The sequence below is a fragment of the Eutrigla gurnardus genome, assembly GCF_963514095.1.
Source record: "Eutrigla gurnardus genome assembly, chromosome: 6".
In the NCBI taxonomy this organism is placed as follows: domain Eukaryota; kingdom Metazoa; phylum Chordata; class Actinopteri; order Perciformes; family Triglidae; genus Eutrigla; species Eutrigla gurnardus.
Window position 1 is genome coordinate 7,604,902 of NC_139920.1, and position 18,409 is coordinate 7,623,310.

The 18,409-nt window shown below is 44.0% G+C and overlaps 3 protein-coding genes across 5 annotated transcripts; 2 read left to right on the plus strand and 1 right to left on the minus strand.

The window, feature by feature from the left end:
* Positions 1-3,158, plus strand: znf648 (zinc finger protein 648). Its single transcript, XM_084010970.1, has 2 exons — positions 1-110; positions 261-3,158. Exon 2 carries the CDS (start codon positions 305-307, stop codon positions 1,817-1,819), a length of 1,515 nt encoding a protein of 504 aa, XP_083867096.1. The 5' UTR covers positions 1-110; positions 261-304; the 3' UTR covers positions 1,820-3,158.
* A 143-nt stretch (positions 3,159-3,301) lies between these two features.
* Positions 3,302-14,936, minus strand: sec16b (SEC16 homolog B, endoplasmic reticulum export factor). Of its 3 annotated transcripts, none has more exons than XM_084010706.1 (25): positions 14,559-14,936; positions 13,961-14,256; positions 13,539-13,636; positions 13,321-13,423; positions 11,407-11,621; positions 11,176-11,318; positions 10,779-10,840; positions 10,519-10,657; positions 10,172-10,405; positions 9,256-9,353; positions 7,941-8,022; positions 7,720-7,837; positions 7,520-7,631; positions 7,308-7,413; positions 7,078-7,215; positions 6,856-6,969; positions 6,373-6,457; positions 6,091-6,247; positions 5,820-5,971; positions 5,695-5,723; positions 5,433-5,540; positions 5,262-5,354; positions 5,076-5,175; positions 4,743-4,787; positions 3,302-4,659 (listed from the first exon to the last, which is right to left on the minus strand). In XM_084010706.1, exons 1-24 carry the CDS (start codon positions 14,559-14,561, stop codon positions 4,771-4,773), a joined length of 2,802 nt encoding a protein of 933 aa, XP_083866832.1. In that variant the 5' UTR covers positions 14,562-14,936; the 3' UTR covers positions 3,302-4,659; positions 4,743-4,770. The 3 variants fall into 3 exon arrangements, with proteins under 3 accessions (XP_083866832.1, XP_083866831.1, XP_083866833.1); XM_084010705.1 differs by having other exon boundaries at positions 11,176-11,327; XM_084010707.1 differs by lacking the exon at positions 14,559-14,936 and having other exon boundaries at positions 11,176-11,327; positions 13,961-14,373.
* A 990-nt stretch (positions 14,937-15,926) lies between these two features.
* Positions 15,927-18,011, plus strand: gadd45ab (growth arrest and DNA-damage-inducible, alpha, b). The gene is made up of 4 exons (XM_084011350.1): positions 15,927-16,138; positions 16,633-16,734; positions 16,840-17,047; positions 17,258-18,011. The coding sequence occupies exons 1-4, from the start codon at positions 15,942-15,944 to the stop codon at positions 17,369-17,371; spliced, it is 621 nt and encodes a 206-aa protein (XP_083867476.1). The 5' UTR covers positions 15,927-15,941; the 3' UTR covers positions 17,372-18,011.
* The last annotated feature ends 398 nt before the right edge of the window (positions 18,012-18,409 follow it).

The following is an 18,409-nucleotide window of genomic DNA, read 5'->3' on the forward strand; positions in this document are numbered from 1 at the left end:
TAAGTAAGTGGCTCTGTGAAACGCTTCCACTTTGTCATTCATGAGGTCGACTTATGGAAATGTAAGCATGGTTATGTGAAGGAAGAGGTGCTGCTGAATGCAACAGCACAGTAAGTTATTAGCAGGCCTGCGTGGTAAAAGTTAGAAATTAAACCCACATTTTATATGATCATTTATATTCAGAAAGGTATAGAAGTTATGATAAAGACCCACTAGGCTTTGCTTGGGATGGTAATAGCATGCTGTGTTTTATGTTTCAGGTCTTTTTAGGAGGCAGAGTACCTGGAATTCCCAAAGCATGTAGATGATTTCATGCCGTGCTCCACAGAGGACCATGGCTGAGGAAGTCTCCCCACTGATGTCTGACAGCGTAGGCGTTGAAAGGAGAAGCAATAGGAAACACCAAGAAAAGCACTGTGGCACTCCGTCTCTCCCAGACGGACAGATCTTAATGAACACTCGGCGTGTAAAGACTGACTCTGCATGCGGCGGCATTTGTGGTATGAACTCACTCTCGGAGAGCAGTGACACTGGAATCCTTTATCTGAACCCTCAAACACCCAAGTGGTCTCTCGTGGAGAAGTTTGCAGAGCTTTCACCGGGAGGAGAAACTGGATTTAAAGATGGCAGAGATCAAGGATTGTTACAACGCACTGAACATATTGAGAACAATAAAGTACACGGATCTAATGAAGTGCTTGTGGATGCTGTGCAAAAGAAGGAAAGCAACTGCTCTCAGTACCTCAAGAGCCATAACATGCAAAGTAATGCTTCAGCAAAACAGAGGGCATCTAAGCTCAAAGAGCTAAATGTGGAGGAATATTATCCAGGTGGAGGTGGGAATAAGACCAAAAAGAAGGATGTAAATAGTCCTCCTGTTAAGAAATTACTAAAAAAGCATGACGATGACAAGATCCCTCGACTTTTGGTGGCGATGAAAAAACGCAGCGGAGTCGACAAAGAGCCCCGTCCCTTCAAGTGCACACACTGCAGCTGGGCTTTTAAGAAGCTCTGCAACCTACAGAGTCACTTGCAAACACACACCGGCCTCAAGCCACACGTGTGTGATATATGTGGCAAGGCTTACTCCCATCAGGGCACCCTGCAGCAGCACAAGCGTCTCCACACGGGTGAAAGACCATATCACTGCCCGTTCTGTGTCAAGACATATATCTGGTCATCGGATTACCGCAAGCACATCCGCACACACACAGGTGAAAAGCCCTACGTCTGTGACTCCTGCGGGAAGGATTTCATTCGCTCCTCTGACCTGCGGAAGCACGAGCGGAACATGCATACCAACGATAAGCCCTTCCCGTGCACGCACTGCGGCAAGACCTTCAATAAACCCCTCTCCTTGAAGCGCCATGAGCGTAAGCACCTGGGAGAAAGGCCGTTCTCCTGCCCCGACTGTGGGAAAGCCTTCGCTCTGGCTAGTCGTATGGCAGAGCACCAGAAGATCCACACGGGAGTGCGTCCGTACGTGTGCTCGGTGTGCGCCAAGTGTTTCACGAAGTCGTCCAACTTGACCGAGCACGAGGCCATTCACAGCGGATCGCGGCCCCACAAGTGCACAGAGTGCGGCGTGGCGTTCGCCATGGCTTCCCGCCTCGTTCGTCACCAGTACGTCCACAGTAAACAGAAACCGCACAACTGCCCGGGCTGCAGCAAGAACTTCAGCCACCTGGCCACATTGAAGCTTCACCAGGAGCAGACCTGTGCCGGGAGGATCTTTGTCTGTGTGGCGTGTGACAAGTCTTTCCAGTGTGCCGCAAAGCTTGCACAGCATACGCTGGACCACGGGGACAAGAGCATCTAGATGAGGTTCAAAGAGGTACCGTACACTGTGCTGGTACCATTCACTCACATGTGCGACTGCGTATCCTAATGCAGTATGTTCACATCATCAGCTCCAGACACATCGGCTCCATAGGGCACGAGTAAACGTCATGTTATTATATCTATGATAAACGTGTGACTCACAAACCCTCTGTCCCCCATCACGCTGGGTTTCCATGACAACGAGATGACAGCTTCAAGCCCCAGTGAAACGGAAGTTAGAGCATCTTTATTCGGTACTGTGAGTATCCCAGCAGATCCAAATATGTTTAACAGTGTATTCTTACAAGAGCGAATTGAATCAAATCCTTGGTATTTGATTGGACCACTAAAAAGTGGGCGGTCCTAGAATGTAGCATGGAGCTACAGAGCACTGTGGCTCCACAATTTTCTCTAAAAGATGCAGATTGATTGACGGATGGATGATATTATTGGTTGGAACTAGCTCATGTAAGCACACGTCATATTTTGTTTTACAGGAAGAAAAGATGACTGGAATTGTACATTTTTGTAAATGGTTTGCATTTATTGTCAAATACGTGCACGTTATGACTGGGAATGTGATTTTAAAAGGGTTAAAAAGGCATTTTTCATTTCATCCCGATTTGAACGGTGTGATGGTTACAAAAGCATCAAACCCTTTAATAATAATTTCACGTTAACATCGGGACTCTGCATGTAGGAAACGCAGACAGAATTTATCGTGAAGGCCCATCACTTCCTTGTGCTGATTTTATAGATCCACAGAGATTTATTTACCCAACTTCAGCCTCAGTGACGTTAGCCAAACAGGATTAGCCGACAGCTTTGATAAGCAGTATTGATGACAAGGAGCTGGTACATTATATTGTCCTGACAGATGGAGGGCAGCTTAATGTTCCCAACTCATCAGTCGCTGCCATACACATAAAAATAACAGCTACATCATTACTCACTTATTTTCAGCAGTGCAGGCGGATTTTATTGTCCAGTGAGTTGCGAGCACTTCTGAATGTTGTACTTTTTTCTTGACACACAAGCAGCAGTGACTGCAAAAGTAGTACTCTAACATGCCATGAGCCAGTCGTACCTCCATTAATGAACCAGCAGAGAAGCTAGCTAATCCTCGGCCATTGCTTTCCTGGCTCATCTTCATGGTGTCTATTCATTCATGTGTTTGGCGGTGCAGCTATTTCCATGCAGCATAATCTTCAAATGTGTTATGTATGAATTGCGGGTTGCATGTTGAGCCAGGTGTAAATCTCTTCGATCATATTGCTAAGCGCATGTTTGGTTTGTAACAGGGTCTATTAAACTTCTCCTCTGGTGGATAAGAGGGAAACAACATTGCACACCTGCAGTGTTAAAAAAAATATGTCTGGAGATTAATCTCAATAAATATTTTTGTTAACCAAATGGTAATTTCAAAATAAACTCTCTCTATACTAATTTTCTCTCTCTATCATTTTAAAACGACAACACATCACTTATACAAGAAGAGACGAAGAAAAGAAATTGGTGAATGACTTGACAAGAAGATATGAATGAGTAGTCCTATCTCTAGTCAGGTTTCCAATTTTCAGAGAGATTTTTTGGATGCCACTTGTAACTGTCTGTCATAGAGCAATCCATTGTGAATGCATTTATGCCCGACACATTATTGGCAGGCGCTAAGCGTCGAGCAGCCAGTGTGTCCAGTTACACTTGGCTACTGCCGACTAATCGTAAAAGGAGACGGCACCTGCCATGTTGTCACTTGCCGAACATTAAGTGAGAGGCCTCGCCTGGAATCCCAGATATTTAAAAGCAAGATATTTTTATTCAAAGTGGCACGCAAAATTGCTGTGATAAACTTAATTAATCTATTGCATGTGCTGGTACAGAGGTACACATTTTCATATACTGTAATAAATTAAGCACAAAGCCATATGACAGAAGTATAAAAAACAACAAATTACATGAAAACAAGTTTGCAAGGTGACAGGAATAAAAAGTTTGTTCTAAAATGTATCTAAAGAGCATATATTATTGCATGTTTTACAGAGCTTACACTGGCCTCGTTATCACACAGATATGTATATAATGTGGCTTTTAGTAGAGCTTGTTCTCAGATGAAGGCATTGCAAGTCTCAGTGTACTTAGTCCACAACGGCTTCATGCTGTAAGGGAGTACGGGCTGGTTGTGTAGGAGGTGTGGGGAATGTTTGCCTGGCAGAGGTCTCTCCCCCCCCCCCCCCCCCCCCCCTCACACCAGGTGGTATCGTCCATTTGGGCAGCATGAAAACTCTATTTCCATCTGTAAATATCTTATATACAGTATAACTCAAACTATTCCACTTTATAGAAGGTAAACAGAAAATGATCAGACTATGATCAAATTGTGCTAAAAGTCAGGCTACAAATTCAGCCTGCTCAGCTTGGACGATTAAAGACGCCAATAAATGATCACAGCGTTGGATTGTATTTAAGTAGTCCTCAGTGTCCCTGGCAACGATGGTCCTGGTGAAAGCTCTTCTACATAAATGCTTATCGGGGTCAATTAAGATATCCCTTCCCCCAAATACGCCCTGATCATTTCCCTGCTGTCAGCTTTAAGGAAAGCACATCTCAGCTGTTTCCCTCGCTGCAATATGAGTTACTATGCCAGTCCGTCCGGAGTATTTCTGTATCTAATATGCAACATGGCTGTGGGGGTTTGCAAGGACAACCTTTAAAAAGAAATGTGTGTGTGTATGTGGGGGGGTTCATCCAAGCTCAGGTGAAGCTCTCATTAGACATAAAGGCACCGTTAGTAGTAGAAAGTGTGATTTCCCCACTTTGGCACTAGTGGTGTCAGTGATCCTATGAACACAAAAGATTTCAAGGTAACTGCTATTTTTTCAAATTTGGTACAGATATATTTATCTTTCAGTAAGTTAATTTACCTGCGATACAGGCTAGTGGTCTCGGCTTCTACCCCAGCTGCTGGCCTATGAAGGAAACAGGGGTATTAATAGAAAACGATCACATTTAGGGTGCTTAATGTCGTTAAAATGTCATTAGTGACAGTGTAAGCTGCTAATATGAAATTAGACATGCTGGTCAGTAACTCTGTTAGAAACACAGCGTCCCTTGAAAGGTCATTGACCTTAGAAATCCCACATAACATATGAGGAATGTGCTGGAAACATTTATGAATAGTCACAAAAAATAAAAATCTTTACAATAGGGCCTTCACCGACCCGACGTTGACGGTTGCTCGGGCTCTAATAATTCACCTGCTTTCCTTGAAAAGGGGTTGATCCCAGCAGAAGAAGGCTGAGATGGAAACATGGCCGGCGGGGGAGGAGGACTGAAGCCAGAGGTCGGTGGTCGCTCCTGAGAAAACATGCACAACATATATATCATACCAATATCACCAAATTTAATCTGAACAGTATGATGCACATTTACTTGACTCTTACCATCTGAGCTGCGCTTCTCTGCTCTGGAATCTCATTTTGAACATCTTTGGGTTTTGACTTGAACCAACCACTAAACCATCCGGCATTGGTGCTCTGCATTCAACACAGAAAATGAGAGCCGTGTCAAACTAATGGCCCCCTGATGCCAGTGGTTTAACAGGTGACACCCACCTGTTTGAGATGTTCGTTGTTCTGCACAGAGGCCTCTAAGCCTGGTGGGACGCCCTGCTGCCATTGCACCTGCTGATTGAAGTTGACTTCTTGCATCTGAACCCCCATCTTCAGGCAAATACAGACACAAGGTCACTTTTTGGACATTTCTAGCAAATAAATTTAACTTGATATATAAATCAAGAAAAAATATGACTAGTATCATCAAACAGGTACGCCATGTTTTCATAAGTAAGAATATTACAAAGATTCAAAGACTCACTGTGGCTGCTCCAGAGGATGAACCGGCATCTGCAGAAGCAATGAAATCAAAACATGACGTTCAGACAGACTCCCCATAGTACACATGTGAATAGAGACGGGAATGATCTAACATTTCATCCTCACCCACTGCTGCTGACGACAGATCACTCTGAGGACAATGTGGCGAGGCAGTACTGACTTCAGCACTATCTGTGTTATGATAACTGAAGTCTTGACTTGTCGCCACTTGGGGAGCATAAAGCAGCGTTACTGGCATCGGGGTATTGGCGTGAGGCCTAGACAAGCAACAGGGAGAGGACAGTGACACAATGTTCTCTTAGCACAAGTGCAGGAACACTTTCCCTCTGCGTGGTAAACCGACATGAATGGAAGCATGTTGCTGCACATTTTGTACCATTCCTGAGCTCCACCGTCCCACGGCAGCACCTTCATTTCCTCAGTGATTCCTTCAACTTGCTGCTCGAGGTTCTCTTGATCCCCAGTGCCTCTGTAATAAAGGAGTTCTGGCTCCGGACTCAGGATGTCACGGTTTAGGTCACCCACGTCCGATTCTGTATACAATTACAAATGAAAGCCACATGCCAAAGCATTGTTTTGCAGTTTTACAAGAAAGCAGAGGCTGCTCTCCAGCAGGAAACAGGCCACACACTGAAGTAATGAGAGGATTTAAAATTACCCAAGAACACTTTGCTGTCCTCGTGGACCAAAGCACCTCTCTCAGGAGGGGGCAGGAATGGTTCAGTGCTGTGGAAACTCCCCGTCTGAGTAAAAGAAGAAGAGATTTACTGTAAATAAAACAAGAGTCTACAGCAGCTCAGTGAGGCTTTGCTTTCGGCATCATAACAGGGCAAAATGCTAACGTCAGCATGCTAACATGCTCACAATGAACCCTGCTTATATTGTATTTAAGTGCTGTTGGAATAAAGCAACTTTGCGTGACAAGATTCCTGTTTAAACTCAATTCAAGATAAGAAAATCCTTTATTTGTCCCACAGGGACCAATAAAAAGGTGTTAGTGCAAATAACAAAAGCATCAGTAGCAGATGCAAAATACAAAATACAATTTCTGGTCAGCTAAAATAAGAAGTTATGTCTTATTTTCCTATTTTTTCCTAAAGATTAGGCACTTTTCTGAGATGAGAGGCCTGGAGCAGCTCACTTGGAAACTGTGGTGCCGAACACGGAGCTGTTTCAGCCAGTCGGGTTCCTCCACGACTCCGCTGACACCTGCGTCACTGAACTGGCCCTCCGAGTGTCTCAGCCTGTCTGACAGCTGCAGCAGAAAGGACACACGACGGAGTACTGACACACTGAATCACTCTGATTACAGTCGATGTATAAGACATTATGGGTCTGTGTGTCTAGGAGCACGTGTGAGTACCTTAATGACCTCTCCAGTCAACACAAAGAAAGGCTCCGTCTGTCTGACGATGGCCTGTCCCACCACCTCGCAGTAATGAAAGGCCTGAGATGCAAGCCCACAGTCCAGCAGGCGACTGGCATACAGGAGCTTATACACCTGATCACAACGCAGCAGTGTGGAGGAGCACATTTACACAAATATGACTGCAAATGAGAATAACCTTATTTATACAAGTGTAAATGAGCTACCTGAAAGGATGGTATTGAAGGGCTTTTCCCCCCAAGTGTCCGGCAGTACTCGTACAGTTCAGTGCACTGGATGGCAAGGTTTGTGGCAAAGTATTCAAAGGATTGCCTGAAGGAAAGGAAAGGAAGATGGTCTGCCTTGCCAAGCGGTCATTTCTTAAATTTCTCTGATAGAAATGGCAGGTGAATGGTTTCGAGGAGGAAGCACAGCTCACCTGTGGCTGCTGCCTAGAAGCACCAGTCTCTCTGCCTTCTGTGTGAACCCCCCGAAGGGAACGCTGGCCGCCAGGTAGCACACATGGGCGGCATGCAGGAGGCCTTTGGAGGCTGCGTGAGAGGGGGGACACCAAACAGCCAGCTCGTATCAACGCGCAGAAGCAACACTACAACCTGTCAGCCAGCACGGCGTGCATACCGAGCGTGTCTCCCATGGTGACGATGGCCTTCTGTTGGACGGCGGGATCTCCCGTCTCATTGGAGAGCATAACGGCCAGGTGGGGCCTCCAGTCCCCCCACTTTTCATTTCCGCAGCACTGGACACAGAGCATCACTATCAGGGCTCCGACCAGCTAATACGATACAGACCGACGTGTTTGCAATACAAAAGCTTCAATGGTGAGGATTGGGATGTTTTACCAACGCTACAACGGGGATTCTCCCAGTCAGCAGGTGGAAGAGTGTCTGGAGGGGATCGCTGGCCGTTAGCTGGCCTGTAAACCTGCAAAAAGAGCTGTTTGTCTCAATGCACATCTTATTTTAACCAAGGCATTACTACACACTAGAAGCAGAACTACTGTACTAAAACAAAATCACAGTTAAAGAGCATTCCTGCTGCTTCTCATTACAGAAGTGACACACCAGGCTGATGTCGATCACAAATAAAACTGGTCCTGGCTGCCTCCCCTCCCCCCAGGCGACCCCCAGGCCATGTGCTGCTGCTGTGGGACAGACTGCTGATGCCAAAATAGTCTGTAAAAGTGGATTGGGTTACATAAGAAATAGCTCAAGGATACTATATTGTAGTGACAAAGTGCAATAATGTCTGGCTGAATGTCACTCTGAGCTCACAAAAATCATGAATAAATCGTTATTACCTTATTAATGGTGTTTTATAACTGTTTCCATAACTTGAATTACCTTCTACAGGTTCTTAATACGGGGAATTATTTTTGGACGCGGGGGTGAGAAGCCACGGGTCCTTTCTTTCTGGCCATGTGCTACACAAGTCACAAGTATTTCATTTAATTTAAATTTCATCTTAATTCTGACTGCGAATCAATACGTTGATTTTTGTTCTTCACAGAAATGTCTCAACATCTGTTCAGTACAGGGAATATTGTTTGAAGGTGCAATTACTCCCATAAAAAAACATCAACTACATTTTTAAAAATAAGACAAACAAATAAATATCATGATAAAGTTCTTCAATACTACGAGTCTACAGCCACACTGCAGCTTTGGGGTACATGCTAATATCAGCATGCTAACATGCTGTTGTGTTTACTATGGTCACCATTTTAGTTTAGAATGTTAGTTTATGCTAATTTGTAATGTCAGTTTTGAAACCCAAGTTTTGGATTTTGTTAGTTATTTCAGTTTATCCTCAGGCGAACATGAATCTCTGCATCAATGTTTTCTATATTAACATACTGGATGTGTAAATGCTCTTTGGTTGAGCGTGCATCATGTGACGAACCAGGAAGTTGCGAGCCCTTGGTCAAAATGCTTCACAGCCCGGCTGCGTTCCTGTCGGCTTGGCTAAAACACACTGAGGATGTACTAATACAAGTGACAGAAATAGTGCCCACATTCCCTTGTAGCTGCAGCCCAAGTTCAGATCATTAGTAGCTAAATGTGTTGAGGGGATCGTTTCTTCACTAATTAGCGCTCAAATGCAGAGTTGTGTGGTTTCTTGCAGCTGCCGCGTCTCAGATGTATTTGCTTGTCTCACCTGTTCAGCACGGTGGTGTAGGACCTGTTGTCCATTTTGCTGGCCAGAAAGAGTGCATGCCCCCACAGGCCACTGCTCATGGCTGACTCCAACGCCTCCTAGAAACCAGGAGGAAAGGTGTGAGGGGGCGAACACTCAGATCCCAACACAGTGTGACATCCACGGCAACTACGATGAAGATGCAACGCAAAGCTCCACCACGCAGATGAAGGGTATCCTGATAAACGACTTCCCTATTTGACATTCAGAGCATTCAAATAACAGCGACAACTATTCGCTATGAAAATATATAGTGCGGTAATATGTTCTTGAGCAGAGACTGAAGTTGTTCTGCCCTCTGTGTGTGTTGTTAAGCTTCTCTGCTTCGTTTAGATAGGCGGGTCAGCAGTGCCTTTTAGTGCATGTTCATGTGTGTGAATGGCTGGCTAGCTCATTGCTAACAAACTGCACTTCATGGCAGTTATAGATGATAAGATGTGGAAGTATAATTAAAAAAATAATAATTCAAATGAAAATGAATCATGTGTGGATTATTATTTGACTATATACTGTACGTATGTCCTGCCCTGGATGGTAAGTCATTCATATTATGGTATTTGGAGTAACACTGTTCTTAGTTTTTCCACCACTGGTTCTCTCACTTAGTTATGTACTATACTGTCAATACAATTTGCAGTAAATTTAACCTAAATAAATAAATAATCTGTAGAATGTGTAGTTTTAATTTTGATACTTTAGAAACAATTAACACATTTAACAATGCTCCTAATCTTTACTTTTACCTAAATGGGATTTTAAAAGCTGTACTTTTACTGGAATATCATATTTGAAATGTGTTATTGGTACTTTTACTTCAGTAAAGGAGGTATAATAGATAATAAACCTCTTATGAATAGAGAGTTAAAAAGGTTGAAACCTTCTTTCTCCCAGCCAGCAGCAGCTGGGTGTAGCTCTGCAGGGCCTCCTTCGAGGCCGGAGAGCCGGAGCTGTTCGTGTTTCCTGTGAGCAGGTCGTCTCCTGTGTGAGGTGGTGCTTCGGCAGCAGCAGAGCCCTCGCTGAAGTCAATGAGTGTGGGAGCATCTGACTCCCAGCTTCCGTCCTGATGTGAGCCCTGCATCAGCAGCTCTGCAACATCTGAGCCAACGATTTGCTGAAACAAACAGACATTTAGTTCACAAAGAAAACTATGATAATTACTATGATGGTTGTTTGATGTCAAGTCAAGTATTTCCCACATGTAACAACAAAACAGGATCCACGTACTCCATTCTGTCTGCAGAGCAGGACCAGTAGATTCCACAAGAGGGCAGCAGAGCTCTTATCATGCACCTTGTCACCGTCCATGCAGGCGCACGCCCTCTGGTGGGCAAACTCTATAGCATCTACTTTGTGCAGATCTTCCCTTCAAAAACATGACACATATAACACAACATTCAAAAAAAATGTTTAAACAGAATTCCTCTAAGGTTCAGTGAAGATGATTTAGTGGAAAGCATTTTCAGTTTCAGAATAGCACAGCAAACCTGGTTAAGGGCCCCGGAAAGTTCCTCATCTCCTGCTGTTCCTTCGTCTCAGCCAGAATGACCTGTGCAGACAAACAGAATAAAATAACATAATAATAACAGAATAACAAACTTATTCTGTGCAATCTCAATATTCTATGCAATAGTAACATTTTATATGTGCAAAAAACTCAAACACTCGGTACATGATTCTATTTTTATATTTAGTATTTGTGACTGTTCACTTTTTACAATGTGTTCTGTTTTGCCTCCTGTGGTTGCATCTTCACTGCTGCTGTTATATATTTCCATGCCATGAGAGTACCACAGGCTTATCTTATCACATCAAGAATACACTTCTAGCGGTTAAGTGGAAGAAAATCCAATCATGTTATCAACAGTCTGGTGTTGAACCTACTTCCAGACTGTGGATTTCCAGCTGGCTGATGTTGTCCCGCATGGACAAGCCCGGAGTGACGCGTATCAGCTGGCCTGCTGGCCCGAAGCTGACGACCGCATGAGAGACGGAGTACTTCAGAGGAGCTGACGTCTGATGCATCGCTCCATGGTCTGAGGAGACGTGAAGCACAGAAGAACACGCGTCATGATAAACTGTGAGAGAAGTGACAGAAAACAGCTTTACACTCACCTGCGTCGGACGTGTGGGCGGGTTGTGGGACGGGCTCGCTGTGCTCGGCTCCATTGATGTACTGACTCAGTTCATAGCTGCTGGAGGACAGCCCCGAGTTTTTGGCACTTTCCAGTGTCCCCAGGTAATAAGAGGACAGCTCTTCGTTGTCTCTGGAAGGAGCATCCTCGCAGTCGTTGAGATGATGCAGGGAGTTATCTCTGCCTTGGTCGTACCTGAGAGAATAAAAGCATTTTCACAGAAATACATATTCAGTTTGCTACTTTCTATTGCTGCTACAACACTTGAAGTCAACTTATCAACAACTCAGTAGCAGCTCTGCGTTTCCAGGATAAAACCTCTCTTGCACACGGATACATTTTACAATGCAGGAAGCGGAATCAAGCGGTTTATGCCTGACCCATAGACGGTACTTCATACAAGAAGTGGATGTTGTCATGGTGACATCACTCATTAGTTTGTGGACTACAGTTTGAAACCTCAAGTTCAGTATTTTGGCCATTAGCATCTTGGAATATTTGCATCCAGTGAATGGAAATGTCCATATTTGGACTGTGGAGGAGCAACGGGTGGATCTGATGAACACAAGCAGCAGACCAGCAACCTTACTGGATCTGGATCCATCTGGATTCTGGTGTGAAGCTGTTAACAAAGTTAGCTTCATAGTATAAGGTCAACTTTACAGTTGAGTGTTGAAGTATCTTAGTAGTTAATTATATTGGTAGCGTGGTAGCGACCTGTCAATTACAAGGTAGCCCCGCCCTAAAGCATACCATGTTTATGGTCTATTTGAATACATAAACTCTTTTACAATATTTACTGAGATAATAAATCAATTATCAATCATTTTCTCATAGACTTCTATACAATCAGAGGAGTCGCCCCCTTTTCACTTTTCAGAGACAGATGTTGCCACCTGGTCTGACCAAACACACAAAGGGCCGTCACACAGAAAGCTCTGGGTGATTTTGTTTTCTGCAGATTTACATAAAGCTGTAGCTGCTTTTAACTTCTCTCTCCTGGACAAACGTAACATTATTAACCTTGACATTTGTCAGAGCCCCCTTCAACTGCTTTGATTGGTGCAGAACAGTGCTGTCTAAATAACTGGCACATAAAAATCCTATTATCTCCACATTAGCCAACTAACACCAGCTTCCTGTTGGGTTTGCATTGATTTTAAAATCGCACTCATGGATTTTAAGGAATTAATCAGCTCAAATAAATTGATGATTTGTTGACATTTTGTGACATCCCTCTGCAGCTTATGAAACACTTTCATTTTTAACTTATCTTAAAGGTACAGTGTGTAGGATTTGGCTGCGAGGTTGCACATTACAACCAACTGAAACGTCTCCAAAGTACAAAACCTGTAGGAGAACTACAAAATGCAAATGTGACCGTATCAAGAGCCAGTGTTTGTCCGTTCTTGGCTACTGTAGAAACATGGTGGCCGATACATTCTGTATGAAAATATAAAATACTACGGTTACGTAAACACATCATTTCCAGCATAGACCCCCCTGAATGCTAAACACTGGCCCTTTAACTCTTCAAAACATATATATTAACTGTTGGCCTACATTTTGTATTAATATTACATTTTTAGATTTTGTGCTCCCTTGTGATTTCTTCTTATTTTGTTTTAAAAAAACATTTGTAACTTTGTAAAGAAAATAATAATAATAATAATAATAATAATACAAATAAAGATATTTTTTATTATTTCTATACGTAACATTATGACAAAGGAATGTACAAATGTGTCCATATGATTGAAAAAGTCTACTTTGTGGAGCAAAAACACCATAACACTGGCTGCACATCACCAACAATGTTTCCAAAATGACATGAAAATGTATCAGTTATCAATAAAAGGGTTTGACTTCATAAAAGTGTAACATGGCGGCTCACCTGTACTCGTCGGTGTAGGAGCTCCCTGAAGGCTCCTGCTTGTATGATCTGTCGTGGTAAGGGGCCGCTCTCAAAGAGTCCTGGGGGCCCCACACACCGGGATCTTAATGATAAAAGCAACACATAAGTACCATTGAATTTGTTATGAAGAAGACACAGAGTGTAGCATTGCTAGTAAGAGTGTTATCGTCTCACAGAGATCTCCTGCATCGCTGTACCTTGTCTTCCATGCTGTCCTCTGTAGTAGTCCTGCTCATAGTAGCCATAGTGGTCTCTGTAGTCCCAGTGGCTCTGTGCTGGATAGTCATACCCATGCCTGGAAACAAACAACCTCTAGTTCCATCAGTATATTTATTCATTTTGCCCCTGAAAAAAGCAGAACAGAATGACTTCCTGTAACCGTTCTCATGGCGACAGGTTTGTATCCCAGCATGAACCTGAGTGTTTGCACCACCATGCTGCCCCTGAATCAGTGCAACAACCTACAAAGTGTTTAGTTTTTTGAGTTTGTCTTGTTCTGCATGATTACAACATGATCATTCATTTATTCCAAGTGTGCGTTAACACTGTGGGTCGTTTATGCAAAAACTCAACTTCAATTTAAACCATTTTAGAGGACTGTACCTATTACTGTACACACCTGGACTGGGGTCTTTGGAGGTCTGGCTGGCCATAGCCATGAGGATACTGCTGAGTGCTGTGAGGGTACTGCTCTGGTCTGGAAGGAGGACTGGTGAAGTGACTGTAGTGGGGATCCACCGGAGCCCAGTGCCTGTCCCACTCCCTGGGGTTCGGTGGTGGGTAGCTCTGGTCCCTGTTCTGCTGAGGATACCTGCAGGAGTCCTCTCTGTCTTTGGTTCTGTAGGAGTGGCGGCCAGGGTCGGGCCGGGGGTGACCTCTGTGATCCATGAGGACAAGATCAGCCTTCCTTATCACCTGACGAGAATGACGGGAAGTGAGAGTTGGAAATCCTTATTTCAGGGTAAAATCCACACGGACATATGTGTTATTGTTTAGGTTCTTCCTGCTCACACACATGCCAGGTGCAGCCAAAGTACATCCACGACTGCCACATCATTTAGCAGGAAACTCACAACATGAGCTGATAAACAAGTCAGCGTGATAACCAGAGGGTAAAGTTCACCCATAAACCTACTGCTGGGAGGGAGAGAGAGAGAGAGAGAGAGAGAGAGAGAGAGAGAGAGAGAGAGAGAGAGAGAGAGAGAGACGAAACTTACCATAGGATACTTTTAAAATAGAAATCACACCATTCAGGGTGTGGATGGACCTTCATCTCCCGTCTGTTTGCATAGTGAATCCCAGCCTGAGTAACGTCAGGGAGCTGCGGGTAAACAGTGCAGCCCGCCCTGACGACGAGTGTGACAGCTGGAGTCCCTCAGGGCTGGAAAAGAGGAAATCACGTCCATCTTCTAATCCGAACCAAAAGTAACCCTGCCGGTCCTTCCTGTGCCCACGTGACTGACCGTGTCGTCAGACTGTAGGTTACATGTGGAGGGAGAAGAGGACAACTTTGAGGTGTTGGGTGTTGCCACGTTGCCGGTAGAGAAGATGCACCGGCGTCAGTTAGAGTCGGGGTTGAGCTGGTCTCCGGTCGGTTTCGGTGGTGTTTTCCGGGAACGTGGGCCCAATGAAACTGATTCCTAGTCAGCTCTGACAACTTCGAAGCGGATGATAATAATGTTACATCCCCACCAGAGGCGCTCTAAGTCATTATATTAAATCGTATTGCTGTCACTCAAATTGCAATACACGCTGTACTTTTGTTAATGTTAGTCATCTTTGTATCATGAATAGAATGTGAGTAATCACTTAATACACAATGCATTACTTTTGTATTCTCTTTATCCTTTACGGGCGTTCTGACTCAGTGGGCAACGCACAAGTGTTAATAACAGTAATGATGCTTCTGTTGTGTACACGTGTCCTGGTAAACCATCACAATGTAATAGCCTAGTGAGTCAACATGGGCAGGACAGGGAGCCCAAAGGAGTTCAGCAACCCACGTGTTTCAAAGTCACGTTCACCCTTCAAAAGTACTTATTTATCAACTACTACTTAATGTGTGGTTAGCGTGTGTATGTGGTGTTTTCTTTTGCCTAAATTTGTTCTTAATCTGTCCCTTTAAACAATCTATCATACAGTGTAATGATATAATATTGCATGTAGGCTAATTATAATGATAATATACGTTATATTGTCATACTGGCATGCAACGTATCTAATGTCCATACTGCTTAGTTAGTACTTCTATATTCTTAATCTATGTAATAAAAATGGACAGATAACTAAAACTCATATTGCACAGTCACAACATATTTGGACACAAGGAACGATGACCACAAAACATCACGTTTTTTACTATTTCATATGAAACTGCAATATACTAAAAATTAAATTAGCTACTATTGGCTCCCCTCCGTGTGTGCTGGTACATTGGAGCCACTCTAAAGCTGCAATGATTCACTTATAAATCAAGTTCAAATGAGAGCTATTATTTTGTGATTAACGGTGAGCAGTTCGTTCCCGCCAGTAGTAATTCCCAGGCGCAGCCGTAGGGTGTCGCTATCACAAAGAAAGGCTGTCTTGTTACCACGTGACCAATGGGACTGGATTATGCAAATGAGCTGTGGGGACAGCTCCTAGAAACGTTGGAGCGGCTCAGCTCGCGGGCATACCGGGAGGATCTCAGCACCCAGACGGACTCACCTACCGCTGTGGATATTACAACTCTACACCTACCTGCTCGGATGTGCAATATGACTTTTGAAGAAACCAGTGGAGATAACTCTTCAGAAAGGTTAGCTTTTCTTGTTTAACTTCCCTTTTTCTTCTTTTTTTATGCGAACTTTGGACTGGCAACGTTTTTTAAGATTTTTGCAAATTTCCTAACTTGGACATTTTTATTGTATCGTCTTTGTCAAATTAGGTTTATTTTCATACCTCTCAGTTTTAGCGATATCTGGTCTCATATAACGTTACTGTAACGTTAGCTCGTTAACACAAGAGCAACGGTCGGAGCAACGTCACGTCGCCCTGCTTACATTAACCTTTCGCGTTCACGCCAACATAACTTCTTCGGTTGTGCTAACGGAAGTTGTTTTAGCTAGCTGCATGAACGCTATTGTTCATTATTTCAGAGTCAAGTCTGCATATGAATGATGCAGAACTGCTCATATTGTCCTATCACGTTTCAGCGTGTTTCATTGGGTAACACCGACGTACACGTGTGAAGTACCAGTGTGTTTTTCTTCTTCCGGCTGATGTTTAATCAAACTGTCTGTTTTCTCTCAGGATGGAATCAGTGGCTAAAGCATTAGAGGAGGTCCTGAGCGCTGCGTTGCCTCAGGGTTGCACCACAGTGGGAGTCTACGAGGCAGCAAAGTCCCTCAATGCGTAAGTTAACAACACGATAACTGCTGTGTCTCTAACCTGGTGAATACTGAGAACCGTGAGACGCGTTTCCCTTCCCTTACGACTCTTCTTTGTCTTCGCTTCCAGGGATCCAGACAATGTGGTGTTGTGTTTGCTGGCCACAGACGACGAGGAGGATGTGGCTCTCCAGATCCACTTCACCTTGATCCAGGCGTTTTGCTGCGAGAATGACATCAACATCCTGCGTCTGAGCAACATGAGCCGCCTGGCGGAGATACTGGGAGGAGTGAAACCTGGAGGGGAGCCCATGGACCTGCACTGTGTTCTTGTTACTGTAAGTGGCGTTACTCACGTCTGTGTGTTGCTCATTTCCCAGGAAGAGCGTTGTTTTGCCCTCACTGAGTTGGTGTCACTTTTAACACCAAGGTTATTGTCGATACTTGCAGGGAAACTGTTGCTGGCAGTGGTGTTGCAATCATGATCATTTGTTTGTACATTTAATGAATCAGCAGCTAATGTTAATGCTTTGTCCCTCCTTCTGCAGACCCCCCAGTCGTCACTGTGGAAGGACCCCGCACTGAGCAAAGTGACCAGATTCTGCAGAGAAAGTCGCTGTTTGGATCAGTGGGTGCCTGTTATCAACCTGCCCGACCGATGAACCTGCTTGGAATATCAATGTATTGTGTGCATTGGGGAAAAAGTAACTACACAAGGACTGTGTTAATGTCTGTGAAAGTGCCCCAGAAAGAGACAGACACGAGGGTCTGGAAAAAAAAGAATGCGCGGAAGTGAAAAGTTCCATCAAATTTACTGAGTCAGGGGGAACTCGTGAGCCTAGGAAGAGTGACTCAGCAGTCAGGGTTCCAGGATTTCCAGTGAATGACTGCGCCTTTCTCTACCGAGAAAGAAGCCTTTCCAGGAAACTGAACTACGTGAGGGGACGAGCACACGTGGTGGTGAGCACACACGCTGGACTGGGGAGGAGCAGGCAGAGAGCCTCAGTAGACAAGACTCCAAGAAGTGGACCAGTCAGAGCTCTCAGCTGGAAGAATTCCTCGTGAAAATTTGACCAAATCCAAGCATTTCTTTAACAGCACATTTATTTAATAGTATTTAAGACTTGAGAACTCAAAAGGGAAAGTTTCCTCAGTTTGTTATTATTTTAAGGGCAATGCAATGTTTCAACTTGTCCACTAACATGTTTTTATGTGTTGTTAATTTAATGAGATATATTTATTGTGCATAGTTCATGGAATTCTGCCTTGTTACGTTTAATGCAATAAACAAACAACAGTTTACATGGTGGCTTTGCCTTGATGATTTCCAAGCACTACAGGTTTGGCGTGCTAGACAGAAGTCACGTGGCGCCCCGAGGAACAACGCATGGCGCCCACAGCTGGCACGAGCCAAGCTCAACACGTTGCCCTACGGGTTTGGATTTTTCCCTGAAATGTCACTCTCTGGGCGGGTTCAAGGATTTTCTTCACACGTTACTGACCTCGTCTGCAGCTTGCAACTCTTGGACCAAAAGCAACATCATGTTTTGACAGTCGATAATATTGCCTTTAAACTATTATTACATATTTTATAAAAAAATATATAATATCGTAATTTACAAGTTGACATCTGCTCTGGGCTAAATCTGCCACAGCCAGTGGTGGAAGAATTACTCAGATCTTACTTTTGCTAACTGATC